This window comes from Brassica napus, chromosome C2 (genome assembly GCF_020379485.1).
Source record: "Brassica napus cultivar Da-Ae chromosome C2, Da-Ae, whole genome shotgun sequence".
Lineage (NCBI taxonomy): Eukaryota > Viridiplantae > Streptophyta > Magnoliopsida > Brassicales > Brassicaceae > Brassica > Brassica napus.
In genome coordinates this window covers 9,948,170-9,965,410 of record NC_063445.1, presented here as the reverse complement: position 1 = coordinate 9,965,410, position 17,241 = coordinate 9,948,170, and the positions used below count along the sequence as shown (strand labels likewise).

At 36.6% G+C, this 17,241-nt stretch overlaps 1 protein-coding gene, 1 non-coding gene and 1 pseudogene across 2 annotated transcripts; all 3 read left to right on the top strand.

Annotated features, from left to right (window-relative positions):
- Positions 1-957, top strand: part of LOC125582154 — a 2,243-nt pseudogene extending 1,286 nt beyond the window's left edge.
- Positions 958-11,935: 10,978 nt separating this feature from the next.
- LOC106406894 lies at positions 11,936-14,634 on the top strand. Its single transcript, XR_007319160.1, has 7 exons — positions 11,936-12,261; positions 12,781-12,921; positions 13,003-13,368; positions 13,454-13,699; positions 13,793-13,885; positions 13,949-14,149; positions 14,219-14,634. It is a non-coding gene; the product is annotated as an uncharacterized LOC106406894 (transcript).
- Positions 14,635-14,685: 51 nt separating this feature from the next.
- LOC106409084 lies at positions 14,686-16,155 on the top strand. Its single transcript, XM_013849767.3, has one exon. The coding sequence runs from the start codon at positions 14,902-14,904 to the stop codon at positions 15,808-15,810; it is 909 nt and encodes a 302-aa protein (XP_013705221.2). The 5' UTR covers positions 14,686-14,901; the 3' UTR covers positions 15,811-16,155.
- Positions 16,156-17,241: the final 1,086 nt, after the last annotated feature.

The window sequence follows — 17,241 nt, the reverse complement described above, 5'->3', positions numbered from 1 at the left end:
TTTTTCATACATTTTTTTTGTGTGTTTTCAATGTCTGACTTATAATATTTGATGGATCTAATACAGGTGGCTTCCCGAAGCCCCTACCGGATACCTGATAGCATGAAACACTTTTACCGTGTCATAGTAGATTTCTACGAAAAACTCAGCATGATCTTGAGAAGGAAGGGAGGTCAGGCTGTGGCTTCATCTTAAGAAATCAGTTAAGGCCCTAAGAATCAATTATTTTAGAACAAATGTTTTTTTTTTCTTTTGAACTTCATATATTCAGACCTAAGTGAATTCTTCATAATCAGTTGAAAGCAACAGCCAATGGATACATGCAAGAGGCAAAGTGGTTGAAAAAGGATTACACTGCTAAGTTCGACGAATACAAAGAGAGTGCTATCGTGTCTTCCGGTTACTATGGCATCATGGCCGTGACGTTCGCGGGAATGGGAGATGTCGCAAAACTTGATGCTTTTGAATGGTTAAGCTCGCATCCTAAAATTAGGGTAGCATCTGAGGTACTTGTCGATTCACAGATGACATTATAGCTACGAGGTGAGCACAAACTATATATAATATAAGTATATCAAAATTAAAAATATACGTATATCATTAAATACATTTACTTTTCCAGAGTATAAAATTTTTGACATATTGACATATTAACTAATGATTGCAGTTTGAACGCAAAAGGAAACATGTGGCGACAGGCATCAATGTTACATGAAGCAATTTGGTGTTTCCAAGGAGCGAGCCGCAGAAGAAATATTCAACATTGTTTCAAATGCTTGGAAAGATTTGAACCAAGAGCTAATGAGGCCTCACTCAGTTAATTTCTCTTTATTGATGCCAATTCTTAACCTTTCACGTGTCATCCATGTTTTCTATAGGTACCAAGATGCTTACACCCACCCCGAGTTCTTGAAAGAGCACGTCGTCTCTTTGCTCGTTGAAAATATCCCCATTTGAGAATGTTGTGGTGGTGGTGACTATACAATGAATGGCCAGATAAATCGCCAGATAAATTTCTCTTATTACGGCAGTTGAACTCTTTCGCTCTCCAGCATGTCATTTGTATTTTTTTCAGTCCCTTTCTAAATAAATCTGTATTTGTGCTGTACTTGTAATTTTGTATTCATGGTTAGTAGTAAGTTATTTCCATTTCGTCAAGTCAATCTTTTTGTATTTTGTTTCAAAATTATTAAGAATATGGATTTGAAATATGTAAGATTAATATATATATATATATATGTATATATACCATGTTTTATTTATACATTTGATGAAAAAAACTGAGTAATTTAAGACAACTATACAAATGACATATTTTTGGCTAAGCTGAATTTTTGATGAAACGCTATGTAAATACTATGTTGAGAAATTACCCAAAATAACACATTTTCAATACTATTTCGCTAAAATACCTTCCTGAAAGCATAAGCAAATTTACCATTAATTTTAAATGGGGAAAACACCTTAGAAAAATTGTTTGAAATACCATAAGTTAGATTCCACTTTTATAATGATAAATTATAATTTATAATAGTTTATAAACCTTACAAATGATTTAATAAAAATTTATATAACATTTTAAAACCCTTATGAATGTTTAATAAACCTTATAAATTTTTGAAACTTTTATAAATAATATCGTAATTTTGTAAACTCTAGTAAATGAATTTGTAAGTTATATTTAGAGTTTATAAATCATTATATGAGTTCTTATATACATAATGGGTTATAAATTCAACTGGAATTCGTCATATTCATTTCTTGAAGTTTGCTTCAACTTGTAAACCCATTCCTTAATAATTTTATAAGTTTTACATGGGTTTTATAAAGTTATTTCTTTTTTGCCTTGATCAGAATATTCTTCGAAATCTCCAAGCGATTGTGAAGATAAGAGAATACACAAGTTGAGGAATAGGCTCTCCAGGATATGAAATTCAGTAATTAATCTTTGATGGAGACCTGACAGAGAATCCAGATAATGATGTGAATTATAGATAATGATATGTTTGTACTTATCTAAATACATAGTCCTCTCGTGATAAGGACTTAATCTCTTGTATATATACTCATGTACTTTCATCAATACGACACACACTTTACAATCTATTTTATGGTATCAGAGCAGGTTCGATCTTAACCTAAATTTTTTTACGATCTGCTCTACAAACCGACTTCCGCTTACATACTCGTGTTCACTTTAGAACATGGTTACTTCCTCTACTACTTCTTCTACCGCCCTTGCCTCTACTACTGAAAATTAATCCTCGGATTTTTCTTTTTCTCTTCATCCCTCGGATAACCCTGGTGCACTTATCACACCGGTGGTTCTTAAAGGTGATAACTACTCAGAATGGGCAACTGAGTTTTGAAACTCACTCCAAGCAAAACAGAAAATAGGGTTTCTGAATGGTACCGTAGAGAAACCAAATTCAAACCCTGATCTTGCGCGATGGACTTCCATCAACTCTATGATCGTTGGATGGATGCGTACCTCCATTGATCTGCAGATTCTCTCTACTGTCTCTCACGTCGCTGACGCGGCAAAGCTTTGGGATTCTCTGAAATCTCGCTTCTCCGTCAAGAACAGCGTTCGGAAACATCTTCTAGAGGATGAAATTACAAACTGTAGACAGAATGGCCAGTCTGTCCTCGAATACTTCGGTCGTCTAACCAAACTCTGGGAAGAATTACAAAGTTTCAAGACAACAGTCTCATGTACGTGTCTGATCTTGACAAGGAAAGAGAAGATGCCAAGGTTCACAAGTTTCTCTTCGGTCTCGATGAATCACGTTTCAGTACCGTTCGTTCCCAGATCATAGATGACGATCCACTACCTGATCTCAACATCGTCTATTCTCGAGTCATTCGTGCTGAACAACACTTGAATACTATGCGTACTACTGAAATCAAGCAGGATGCTGTTGGATTCTCAGTCAAAACAGAGTCTCCACAACCTGTTACTTCTTCAGCTGCGGCTTCTATGTCCTCTCGCAACCGGGACGCTAATCGTTCTTGCACCCACTGCAAACGCAAGGGTCATGAGGCAGCAGAGTGTTTCCTACTACACGGTTATCCTGACTGGTTTCTTGAGCAACAACAACAACGTCAATCTCAGGGACAAGGACGAGGTGGCCGAAACTCTACTTCAGGTGGTCGTGGTCATGGACGTGTTAACTCTTGCTTCTGCAACTACCAGAAATACTCCTACTTCTTCTCAAGATCAAATTGCGACGTTCATCAGCCTAATTCAGTCTCAAAACAATCAGTTCTCTACTGATTGGTTGTCTGGTAAGACAAATCTTACAGATGTTTTATTAGATACTGGAGCCTCTCATCATATGACTGGTGATCTGTCTCTTCTCCACGATAGTATCGACATTGTCCCGTCGGCGGTTACATTCCCTGACGGCACAGCTTCTAGAGCCACTAAGATCGGCAGATTACGTTTAACTAAAGATTACTCTCTGATCAACGTTCTATACGTGCCGAATTTAACTGCACCTTGATATTTATATCAAAGCTTCTTAAACAGACGCGTTGCATCGCTATCTTTACTGATACACTTTGTGTTTTGCAGGACCGTTTTATGAGGACTCTGATTGGAGCAAGTGAAGAGAGAGAGGGGGGGTTTACTATTTCAAAGGGTCACAGTTGCTAGAGCTAATCAGACTGGAAAAGAAAGATATCACCTACAGTTTTATGGCACCGACGACTTGGACATCCTTCATACAAGATGCTTTCTTCCTTACCTATGTTTTCTGATTTGCGTGTTGATTTAGAAACTCCTGCGTGTGAGATTTGTTTTAAAGCAAAACAAACACGTTCAATTTTTCGAGATAGTTTTAATAAAGCTTCAGCACCTTTTGAGTTAATTCACTGCGATGTTTGGGGCCCTTACCGTACTCTTTCCTCTTGTGGCGCTGCATATTTTTTAACTGTGGTTGATGATTATTCCAGAGCAGTCTGGACCTACCTTATGCTCGAAAAATCTGAAGTCCAAAACCTTTTACGAAACTTCTGTGCAATGAGTGAAAAACAGTTCGGCAAACAAGTCAAATGCATTCCCTCAGATAATGGTACCGAGTTCACGGTGTTGACTTCCTACCTACGGCAACAAGGGATACAACACCAAACTTCCTGCGTTGACACACCAACAGAATGGCCGTGTGGAACGTAAGCACCGTCACATATTAAATGTTGCTCTCTCCCTTCTCTTCCAAGCTAAGTTACCAGTTTCCTTTTGGGGTGAGAGTATTCTTACTGCTTCTCACCTGATCAATCGCACGCCTACACCACTTCTGCAAGGGAGAATTCCTTACGAACTTCTCCATGGAGTTGTGCCTTCGTTTGACTCTTTACGCATCTTCGGTTGTTTGTGCTATGAGCATCGACGACCGCGAGACAGAGATAACGTTGGAGATCGCATCGGCGCAAGCATGCTTGTTTGTAGGAATATTATTGATGAGAAGAAAGCTTGGAAGTTATTTGACATTGATAAAAATGAGTTCTTCGCTAGTCGTGACGTGGTGTTTCTTGAAGATCAATTCCCTGGAACTTAGATACTGAATATGTCACGCCTCCTGTTTATCAACCTGACGTCGCTATTGATGATTGGATATCACCAGTTTCTTCTTCACCTTCGATGATCACCACACCCCTGACTACTGATACACACCCGCCGTCTCCTACTACTACAGTTCCTGTTACCACTTCTATCTCTCCTCCTATGACCTACTTACTCACCACCCCCCCGCCTTACCCGCTCCATCCTCTGTTGAGCAGTCAGACTGTCTCTCTCCTGGTCTCCCACTACTACTTGGTCGTGGTCATAGATCACACAAACCGCCTGTCTTCTTAAGGACTATGTCGTCAACGCCACACAACTCCAAGAACCCCCCTCTCGCTTCATCTTCCTCTGTTTCGGGTTCCTCTATCATAGTCTCAGGTACTACACCTTACCCTATCTCTACTTACCTCTCACGGGCAAACTTTTCCGCAGGACACAAAGCGTTTGTTGCAGCTCTGACATCAAATGTTGAACCTCGCAACTATAAGGAAGCTTGTCTCGATGATGAATGGAATGACTCCATGACTGATGAATATGCAGCTCTTGAAGGTCAACACACATGGACGTCACTTCTTCCTCCGGGCAAGAAAGCGATTGCTTGTCAATGGATCTATAAGAACAAGTATCTTTCAAATGGCAAGATCTTTCGTCGCAAGTCTCGTGTGGTTGCTTGTGGTAATCGACAACGAGAAGGTCTCGACTACACCGGCACTTTTGCGCCAGTCGCAAAGCCAACTACCGCTCGACTATTACTTCAAATCGCCGCAGCAAAGAAGTGGGAAATACATCAAATGGACGTCCACAACGCCTTCTTGCACGGTGATCTAAAAGAAGAGGTTTATATGAAGTTTCCTCCTGGCTTCGAACATCCTGATCCTACCAAAGTGTGTCGCTTACGCAAGTCTATCTACGGTCTCAAGCAGTCTCCCCGTTGCTGGTTCGTAAAGCTCCGGACAGCTTTGAAAGACTATGGTTTCAAGCAAAGCAGGGGACTACTCACACTTCTCGTTGATCAAGGGTAACATCTCATTACACATTTTGATATATGTCGACGACTTCATTGTAGCCGGCAACGACATCTCTACTATTCAGAAGTTTAAGAACTATCTGAGCAAGTGCTTTCACATGAAAGATATGGGCAAACTCAAGTACTTTCTTGGCATTGAAGTTGCTCGCAATAGTGAAGGTATCTTCTTGTCTCAGCGAAAGTATGCGTTGGATATTGTCTCTGAGACTGGCTTATTGGGCTATAAACCATGTTCAACGCCTATAGAACTCAATCATAAACTGGCTCTGGCTGTTAGTCCCAACTTTGCTGATCCAGAGGCTTATCGTCGTCTAATAGGGCGCCTTATCTACCTCACTTTTACTCGACCTGAGATCTGTTACGCTGTCCACATACTTGCACAGTTCATGCAGTCTCCACTACAGGTCCATTGGGACGCAGCTTTGCGAACGGTACGCTATCTCAAAGGCTCTCCTGATCATGGCATACTACTACGCGCTGACTCTGATCTCTCCATTCGAGCCTATTGTGACTCCGACTGGAACTGTGTCCTTTGACGCGACAATCACTCAGCGCTTATATTGTTCTCCTAGGTTCGTCTCCCATCTCTTGGAAACGAAGAAACAAAAGATGGTTTCGTTATCCTCAGCTGAGGCCGTGTATCGGTCCATGGCAGCATCTTTAAAAGAGCTCAAGTGGATCAAGCAACTGCTGCGTGCGTTTGACATACCTCATGATCACCCAATGCAACTCTTCTGTGACAGCAAAGCGGCCATTTACATTGCGGCTAACCCAGTTTCCATGAACGAACGAAACATATTGAGTCGGACTGCAATTTTGTTCGCGATGCTGTCGAGGACAAGCTGATTACTACAGAACATATCAGAACCACTGAGCAGCCTGGCAGACATTCTCACCAAGGCCCTACCAACAACTAATTTCTTATCTACTGTCCAAGCTGGAGATTCAAAATCTTTCACCTCCAACTTGCGGGGGGGGGGGGGGGGGGGGGGGGGTATAGAGATAATGATGTGAATTATAGATAATGATATGTTGTACTTATCTAAATACATAGTCCTCTCGTGATAAGGACTTAATCTCTTGTATATACTCACGTACTTTCATCAATACGACACACACTTTACAATCTATTTTATCCATCATTAACATTTGATAAGAGAATGTAATCAAAGCTGATTTATGATTGGTGATGAACTTACTAGTTAATGAACATGGTGGCACTAGACCATAGAAACAGTACAAAGAACACAACAATAATCAAATGGCAGAGCAGAGTGAGAAGGTGATATTCCATCAACTCAAATAAAACATAGGCGGTTGTAGCACCACCAGACATCCTCTTGTTCTTGTGGAAGAATACCATCAGCAGCTGTAAATAGTAAGGATCAATTTAGGTAAAACATTGCAAACACTATCCACTCAATCACTCAACATTTGATCAACGAGTATACTAGACATCCAGATTCAAATCACAAATCTCATAAAAGTAAACACCAATCTGAAAATAACCTACAGATTCTACATATGAACTGATGAAACCATCCTCAGTGGAAAAGGTTACCTCACAGGAGAGAACCAGAACCGAAGAAGACAATCAAATTTCGTAATCCACACATGAACGAACGGCTTTCCTTACGAATCAAGCTAAAAGACCCGTGGAAGCTTCCATCGAGATTTCGATGAGACGGAAACGAAGAGGGCTATACGCAAGGACATGCAAGACTATTACAGTACATATAGGTTTATAATCTGGTTTATTTTATACTGGTGGTTAAGTTTCCTTTAGCTTATTCCACTTATATTTAAACTGTAATAAGTATGAAATTTACAATTTGAGAAATATAATTCATACATTTTGATATGGTAGCATAGCCTAACAACCTTCCTAATGACGATGCGTATTTCTCAACTCTAATCCATCACTGACTTCATTACTCTAATCAATTTTTTCGAGAATACTGAGCTTTTCTTCTTCATTTTGCGTGTTCTTGTTTTTCTTCTTTTATTTTCGCAATCAACGATTGAAGTTTGGATCCAATTCGTTTGATTTCTTTGCCCGGTTCTTGATTCATTTTGTCTTCTTGATTCGTTTCCTAGCTTGATTTGTCTTCATTGCTTCTTGATTTGTTCTCAATCATGGAATCAACTGTGAACAATCTTCAATTTTTGCATCATTACGAGAATTCGTACTTTCTTCACGGCTCTCTGATCATGCTGGCTTGGTTTTAGTTACATCTTGACTGATTTCTGGAGCTAAATTTCATTCTTGGTGTCGCTCTATACGTCTTGTTCTCAATATCCGCTATAAGTTTGGATTTATTGATAGTATGATTCCAAACCCCTTGATAATCATCGTGATTCTGGTTCTTCGTCCTGTTATAACGATATGGTTTGCTACTTGGTGATGAGTTCAGTTTTCAAGAAAATTGGTCAGAGTTTTCTCTTTATGTCCACTGCTGAATCTATATGGAAGAACTTGCTTACTTGATTTGAACATGATGATGTATCTAGAGTCTATGATATAGAACAATGTTTAAGTATTTTTCAGTAAGGATCTATGGTTGTTACAACCTACTATACTAAGATAGTAACGCTTTTGGAAGAATACAAGAACTATGTTGAATATTTCATTAAATTCTAGTGTTGTTAAATTATGTATTTTGTCAATTATTTTAAATTTTGTGTTCTTGGATTAAGTCTTTGTAACCATTCTTCTCAAATACTTTAATTTAATTTCTTGTGTTATTGAATTTAACAGTTTTCTAATTTTATTAAATATTTATGTTATATAATTGGTGGATTTTGAGATACTGGTATTTGAAAAGAATTTAATGAAAATTTTTTATTAAAAGGGACCAATTATGTGCTTTTAAACTATGATTTGAAGATAATTCTTTATATTTATCTATCCGATATGTACATCAATAGTTATTATATGATAGCTTTAAGAATATAATTTTCATTATAATTTGTTAAAGTATATTACCATGACGATGAATGAAAAAAATATTATTGTCATAATCCATGTTGTATTGATGGACAAACCCTTTCAATTATTCTTCTCAAAATTATCCATAAATTAGTTAAGACAATTTTTTTAAAAACTTTTTATATTCAGATAAGATGTTTTTTTGTTATTCAATTTTTTGTTAATCAAAATTTTATTCAAAACTTTTATTTTTTATTTGACTGTTCCATTTAATATCTTTTTGTTTCCATGATATATAAAAAGTTTAGTTTTACTATTTTAATAAATCCAATTATTGGAATCTCCTTATATACAAAGAAAAAACTTCATGGAATTAGTTTCTATTAAATTTATTTGCATTCCTTTGAAACTTAAAACATAAGAATTAGATAAATGTATTAAAACTCATCAAACATTTTTAAATATTTACTTATTTCTTCAACTAATTTTTTCAAATCAATAAAATTATTACCTACTCTTTAGATTCAAAATCCAATAAATTTTCACATTTTTACTAGAGGTAAAAATATTACTATTTAGATAAATGAGGTTACTGGTATGGCAAAGCTTCTTTTGATTAAATAATTAAAGTGGCTAAAATAGGTTTTACTAAAGAGTCAAATGACAATTTTATCTTATTTAAAATTTTATTTAATTATTTATTTAATATATAAAAATATATTTTTCATTTTATAAAAATGATTTTTTCTTAAGAAAATTAGGAAAACCTTTCTAAACATATATGATATCTACCTGAATTTATAAGTTGTTTTCCCCCAAATTCATAAATGCCTTAATAAATGTGTAAATAGACCTATGAATGCAACTTGTATGTATATTTAAGAATGTCTTCCTAAATGTGTATGTCTTCTTCTCAAATTTGATTTATATGCATATTAAAAAAATCCTATTTAATATACTAGGGCCGGCCCGCTCTACGGACGGGATAAAAATTAAGAAACAATTTAAACAGTTAGAATGAATGTTTAATATAAATTTGTATCATATAAAAATATACATATTAGTTAAATATTGTACATGTTAATGTATTTGAATACTAAATAGACTATGAAACTACCAATATTTGCTTTGATTAGGGATATTTGCTTGCTTTGATTACTGTTGAATGAACTATGTAAATTAAATTGCTTGGTAAGCTGTTAGTACAACACTATATGTCATGTCTTGAGATTTTTGCTCTTATACCATCTTTCTTCTGAGGTTGGGACGTTCATCGGGTTTAGTTGTACGTGGATGTTGTTTTGATTAAGTTATTTAAAGTAGTTTTCTTTTCGTGGTTATATACATGCAGGTTTCCTTCTTCTTTATTTGACCAAATATTGGAAATTATAAAATACCCTACCACTAAAAATATTTCTATGTATATATAATTAAAAAAAAAAATATTATTTAATTTTTATTCCACCTTGATTAGGACAATAAGTTTGAATATATCTTAAACCACAAATCATAAATTCTCAGTCTTATACATTTTTTTCTTCAAGTTATTATTAATTTTATTTCCTTTTATACATTTCTCTTAATATTTATGTATGCATCCATAATACTTTTTAAAAAGGATTTTTCATTAACTAATGTATTTATTGTAGTTTTAAATATATTATAGTTTTCATGCACTTGATTAAATTTTTTGGCATTGGTGGTATTTGAAGTAGTTGAAAACCTGAATGAATATTTACTTTCATAAAAATTTTGGTGTATGTTTAAAAATAAAAATTTGTAAAGGCTTTTAAATCATATGAATATAATATTCAACACACTACTATTAACCGTTTATATACTTACAATTCTGACGTAAGTAATTGCAAATTTGATGAACTCATAGATTCGTTGTTACTTTATAAATTATCACATGATAAAGTACATAGGGTAAAGATTGCTTTGATGATAATATAACGTCCATATCGTAATGTGTGTGTTTTTTTATTTACTATGTATTAAGAAATAATTAACACATTCAATAATATTAAAGAGTAAAAAGCCATGTCAATTGTTCATAGTATAAGCCCAAAGTTAAACTCAAGCCCAACCAAAGAAATAAAACCCAGAGACACGTGTCGGTCTGTCAGAGAGTGACTTTCCACGTGGATAGCTTAGGAGAAAGACAAACATATTTATATATATATATATATAATATATTTCAAAAATTTGCGATGATGTTTTTAAATATGTATAATATTTTATAAATTTAGATATAAAAACATTTCCATAAAGGTAGGACAATGTTATACGTATTTAAGAATATCTTATTATTTATGCATTTAATTCAAATTTAGTAGAGTGTTCATAAATATATATTCATTAAAGTTTTCTAAATACATGTTTAAAATTTATTTTTAAATGCATATTATGAAAAAAAAATTCTAAATTTTATGAAGATATTTATTAATATCTTCTTAAATTTTTTTTAAAATATTAAAAATTTATCAGTATTTTTTCTAAATTTTAGAAATATATTATACTTATTCAGAAATGACTTCATAAACTCGGATTTAAGAAGATGTCATTTAAATACATTCATGAAGATTTTTCTAAACTCAAATTCAGTAAAGATATCATGAATATTTAGAAAAGTTTTCATAAACTTTTAGAAGGAAAATTGTTTTTTCAAAAAAAAATTGAAACAAAATGGAAAAAAAATTTAAGGAAATTTTTGAATATTTCAACAACAAAATTTCTATTTAAAAATATTTATTTAATTATATATATATATATATATATATATATATATAATATAATAAAAAGTATAATTATCATTTTACTCTATAATAAAACCTATTTTAATCATTTTACATTTGTGTGCTATATTTTTAATAAGGAAATTTTTAATGTTATCTTCTATTGGTATTTTGACTATAAAAAAAGAGAAAAGATAAAAATAGCACTAAATCAAGTTTTTGTTCTCAAACTAGCATTCAAGGTCAAAAGTCACAAAAATAGCATTTAATGTTTTATTAAAAAGTCACAAACTTAGAGTTTAGAGTTAAAGGGTGGGGTTTATGATTTAGGGTTAGGGTTTAGGGTTTAGAGTTTAGAGTTTAGGGTTTAGGGTTTAGGATTTAGGGTTTAGGGTTTAGGGTTTAGTGTTTAGGATTTAGGGTTTAGGATTTAGAGTTTAGAGTTTAGGGTTTAGAGTTGAGAAATGAGGTTTTGAGGATAAGATTTCAAATTTTGAAAAATAAAAAAATTAAAATTTTCTATGGATAAAAATGTTACGTGGAAATCATTAAGCATTAGAGCATTTTGCCAGCAACATATATATAACTAATAATAAGATAAAGTACATTTTCGAGGGAAAATATAGGAACTAAAATACATCGTGGAGAGACGACGAACCCCAAAAAAAACGGACATGGCGTCTTCATCTTCCTCATCGTCTTTCACGCTTCCCTCTCTGTTTCCATCGCCGTTCTGATTCTAACTGCCTCAACCGCGGAATCACTGAAATCCCCGTTTAACCCTCGCGACCTCCTTCCACTTCTTCCCAAGCAAGTCTCGTGGCCGATTCTCAATTCCCTCTACGGCGCCGCCGATCTGCTCCCCACTTTCATCGGAACAGCGAGCCCAGGGAACGATGACGTCAAGTGGAAAGGCGCTTGTTTCTACGAGAACACGGCTTATTTGGAGTTTCATAACAAGTCTGGCAGCGAGTTTGGTGGAGGCACGCTTCACATTCAGGTGCGAATCAGAACTCAAATTCGAATAGATTTCGACCGCGATTGAGTGTCTATGGGAGTTAATTGTGTATGGGTCCTCTTTCAATTTTGACTATTGCAAGTTTCTGATTTCAATTCAATTGCTAGGGCACGCTTCACATTCAGGTGCAAATAAAACTCAAATTCATGTAGATTTCGTGCACTACGATGGTGATTGACTGTTTATGGGAGTTAATTGTGTATGGGTCCTCTTTCAATTTTGACTATTGCAAGTTTCTGATTCGATTCAATTGCTAGGGCACATTGTTGATTTAAGTTGTATTTAACCTTCTTCTCTTGTGGGTAGTCCTTAGGATACGCTTTTTAGTTTTGGGTTTAATCAATTTTAATGAAAGTTGAGTACTTGCTGAGTTTAGTATGTAAAGACTCCATTTTTAAAAAAATCTGTGAGCTTTGTTGTTTCTTGCTTTTGTAGTTGATGTGAAACTGTTTGTAGTGGATTATTCCTAAGTTTTGTTCTTTTGTTTTGTGTGTTATGAAGGCGGATAAAGCGCATAGTTGGACTTGCATGGATCTTTATGTCTTTGCAACTCCGTACCGTGTGACATGGACTTGGTACTTCATCTCACGTGCGCACACTGTGGAGTTCCCGGAGTGGGATGGATTAGCCGAGTACGAATATGTAAGATGGTTGTTGCTATGTCTTTTGGTTTCTCAGTTTAGGATGACTTTGTTTTGATGCGATTCTTTGGGTGTGTATCAGGTTAAGAATAAGGGAGTTTCGATATTCCTTATGCACGCGGGGATGTTAGGAACACTTCAAGCGTTATGGGATGTTTTTCCTCTCTTTACCAATACTGGTTGGGGGGAGAGCTCTAACCTCGCGTTTCTTGAGAAGCATATGGGAGCTAAGTTCGACGCTCGTCCTGAACCGTGGGTCACAAACGTTACAACTGATCAAATCCAGTCTGGTGATCTGCTAGCTATCTCGAAGATCCGTGGACGGTGGGGTGGGTTCGAGACTCTTGAGAAGTGGGTGAGCGGGGCGTACGCTGGTCATTCCGCTGTCTGCTTGAGAGACTCCGAAGGGAAACTGTGGGTTGGTGAGTCTGGGAATGAAAACGAGAAGGTAAACAAAACTAAACTTCAGAGTTAAGTTTTAGCAAACAAGAGTTTCGTTTGTTGAAGTGTTTTTGGGGTTGTGATGATCATAGGGAGAAGATGTAATAGCGATCTTACCATGGGAGGAATGGTGGGAATTCGAACTAACAAAGGATGACGCGAATCCTCAGATCGCATTGCTACCTTTGCATCCCGATGTTCGTGCTAAGTTCAACGTTTCTGCTGCGTGGGAGTATGCTCGAAGCATGGAGGGTAAACCGTATGGTTATCATAATTTGATTTTTAGCTGGATCGATACTGTTAGTGAGAACTACCCGCCTCCTCTCGATTCTCATCTTGTAGGTTTTTCTTTTCATTTCTCAGTTCACAACTTTGTCCTTGTGAACGAGTACTCTTTCTAATTAGGAGCTTTTTCTTTCTCTCTCTTTCAGGTTGCGTCTTTCATGACTGTTTGGAGCAAAATGCAGCCTGATTATGCTGCTAATATGTGGAATGAAGCTTTGAACAAGCGTCTCGGAACAAAGGTATCACAATTTGTTCCTTTGTTCTTCTTGATATCATTCTCTTACATGTTCTTAATTTTGCAGGGTCTTGATCTTTCTGATGTACTGGTCGAAGTAGAGAAGCGCGGGTCTTCTTTTGACAAATTACTGGCAATACCCGAACAAGACGATTGGATATACAGCGATGGTAAATCAACCTCATGCATTGCTTTCATCCTCGAAATGTACAAAGAAGGTGGCCTATTCGGCTCATTGGCTGATTCTATTCAAGTCACAGAGTTCACGGTGAGAAGCAATACATAAGTCGCAAGCTAGTGCTACCGTGTTATGTGTTAATATTTCAAAATTTTGCAGCTCAAAGATGCTTACATGCTCAACTTCTTCGAGACAAACGCAAGTAGACTTCCTAAATGGTGCAATGACAATGACAGTGTGAAGCTTCCTTACTGTCAGATACTTGGCAAGTACAGAATGCAACTTCCTGGTTACAACACTATGGAACCATACACCCATATGAATGAGCTATGTCCATCTCTGCCTCCAAAGTACAGCAGACCAGACAACTGCTAGAAACCAATTGGAACTCTCAACTGTTTGTCTGTTTGTTAGGACACAAGTTTTAATGTAATACCACGGTGAAAGCTCTTAACAACTGTTTGTAAATATATAACTCAGGTCTGTAGCATACTCTGATACTACAGGTTATGTAATTGTTTGAATTATTATGAGACGCAAAAAGTAGGAATTAAAAGATTGATCTCTTGGACATATATCTCTTGGTTTAAAGATTGATCTTTTGAACATTTCTCTTGGTTTAGGCCGGTTTAGTCTGGTTTCAATCTCATCTTCCTCGTTAAAGTAGCACTGTAGTAGCTAAGGTTGGAACTTTCGATTGATTCCTATTTTCTAGTGAATGTGAGTTCATTAGGACAGATGATGATGGGCCATGTCGTGGCCCGGACTCACCTGATCCTGTCTCGAAATAACTTCGCCGATAGCATACGGTGTCAAGGCTTGAGGGTTTCAAAACCCTAAGCATGGAGTCGCAGCAGTCAAAGCGACCCACTTGCCCTTCTTGCGCTAAACCCACGCAGCTCTGCCTCTGCAACCGTATCCGATCTCCGCCTCTGGATAACCAGGTGAGTGTTACTATCCTTCAGCACAGCCTCGAGAGAAAACACGCGCTTAACTCAACTCGAATCGCTAGGTTAGGGCTTAAGAACGTTACTGTCACCACCGTTTGCGATGTCCATGACGAGGCTGAGTTCTTGATAAGAGTTAAAGGAGCCTCCTTGGAGCTTGTTGATACCTCAAAGTTAGGTAGTGACAATGTGGATAATGAAAGTTTGAAGCTTTATCAACAATTAGCTGATAAGAGAGGTTCTTGTGAAGAGGATTTGATGAGAATCTCTATGAAGAAACGAGGTGTAATCAGCAATGTCTCCACCTCTCTGATGGAAGATGCTAGTTTTGATGGAATATTGGCTTCTCCTGCAGCCATGGATGTGTTGGCAAAAGGGTTTGTGGTAACGAAGTTCTCGGAAGGGAAGGAAGAGTTTGAGCTCGAGGTTCCTCCCGGATCAGCACTGTTGTTCCCTAGCGAAGGATCTGTGATGATCAACGATCTTAAAGAGAGAGATTTGAAGGTGAGGAATCTGATCGTTCTTGATGGGACGTGGTCCAAGGCGAGGAGAATGTACGTTGAGAACCCGTGGCTGAAGCTTTTGTGTAGCCACGTGAAGCTAGAAATCGAAGGTGCGAGTTTGTACAGAGAAGTAAGGAGGCAGCCGAGAGAGGGGTGTTTGTCGACGATAGAGAGTATTGTACACGCGATGAAGGAGATGGGGGAAGATACGGAAGGTTTGGATAATATGTTGGATGTTTTTGAATCCATGGTTGGGGATCAAAGAAGATGCAAAGATGAGAACTTTGGAAAAGTTCTCTGAAAGCCAACGGCTTTGCTCTTATAACATTTATTAAGCTGAGATTGCTAATTGTCTTAAGTTCTGATAATTTATGCGAATGTTTCTGGAATGTTCCTTTGACAGCCACTACATTAGCTTCTTGTTGTCTTCATGCTTAGTGGTCTCACCTTACAAGTGCATCATCAAGAATATGGCCGTGTTCGTTTGTACATCTCCATCTGAGTGTTGTTCGTTTTTTCATTTCGTCCATGTATCCAAATGAATCGTCTGAATGCAACCATGTTCGTTTGCTTTTCATTTTTTAACTTTCATCTACATCCAGGTGGACTTGTTAATAAAATGATTAAAATATATTTTTTTACGTTTCGGCGGAAAAATAGCATTTTTACAGTTTTGGCGGAAAATATTTTTGCGGTTTTTGAAGAAATTGTGTTTTTCGCAAAAAAGTGCATTTTTGTTGTTTTGGTGGAAAATACGTTTTTATGGGTTTGGCGGAAAAATACGTTTTGCGGTTTGGACGGAAAAAGTGTGTTTTGCGGTTTTAGCGGGAAAAATGTTTTTGACAGGAAAAGTTTTTTTCACGATTTTGACGTGAAAATGCGTTTTTTTCGATTTTGGCGGGAAAAGTTTTTTCGCGATTTTGGCGGGAAAAGTTTTTTTGCGATTTTGGTGGGAAAAGCATTTTTGCGGTTTCGACGAGAAATACATTTTTCTGGTTTCGGTTGGGAAAATACATTTTTCCGATTTTGGCGGGAAAATGCGTTTTTTCCGATTTTGGCGAGAAAATGTGTTTTCCAGTTTTGGCGGGGTAATGTATTTTTCCGGTTTTGGCGGGAAAATGCGTTTTTCCGGTTTTGGCGGGAAAATGCGTTTTCCGGTTTTGGCGGTAAAATTTTGTTTTCCAGTTTTGGTGGGAAAATGCATTTTTCCGGTTTTGGCGGAAAAATTGTTTTTGGCGAGAAAATGCATTTTTCTGGTTTTGGCGGGAAAATTGCATCTTTCCGGTTTTGGCGGGAAAATTGTGTTTTGGCGAGAAAATGCATTTTTCTGGTTTTGGCGGGAAAATTGCGTCTTTCCGGTTTTGGCGAGAAAATTGTGTTTTCCGGTTTTGGCGAGAAAATGTTTTTTGCGGTTTTGGCCGGAAAATGCTTTTTGGAGTTTGGCGGGAAAATGCGTTTTTGGGTTTTGGCGGAAAAATGCGTGTTTTTGGGTTTTGGCGGGAAAATGCGTTTTTTTTGTTTTGGCGGGAAAATGCGATTTTTCGGTTTTGGTCGAAATGTGCGGTTTTAATGGTTTGGCCGAAAAATGTGTTTTTATGGAAATGTGTGTTTTACGTTTTTTGCGAAAAAACGCATCTCGCGGTTTTGGCGGGAAAGTGTGTTTTTCAGTTTTTGCGAGAAAATGCATTTTTTGGTTATAGTAGAAAAATGTATATGCAAAAAAAATAGAATT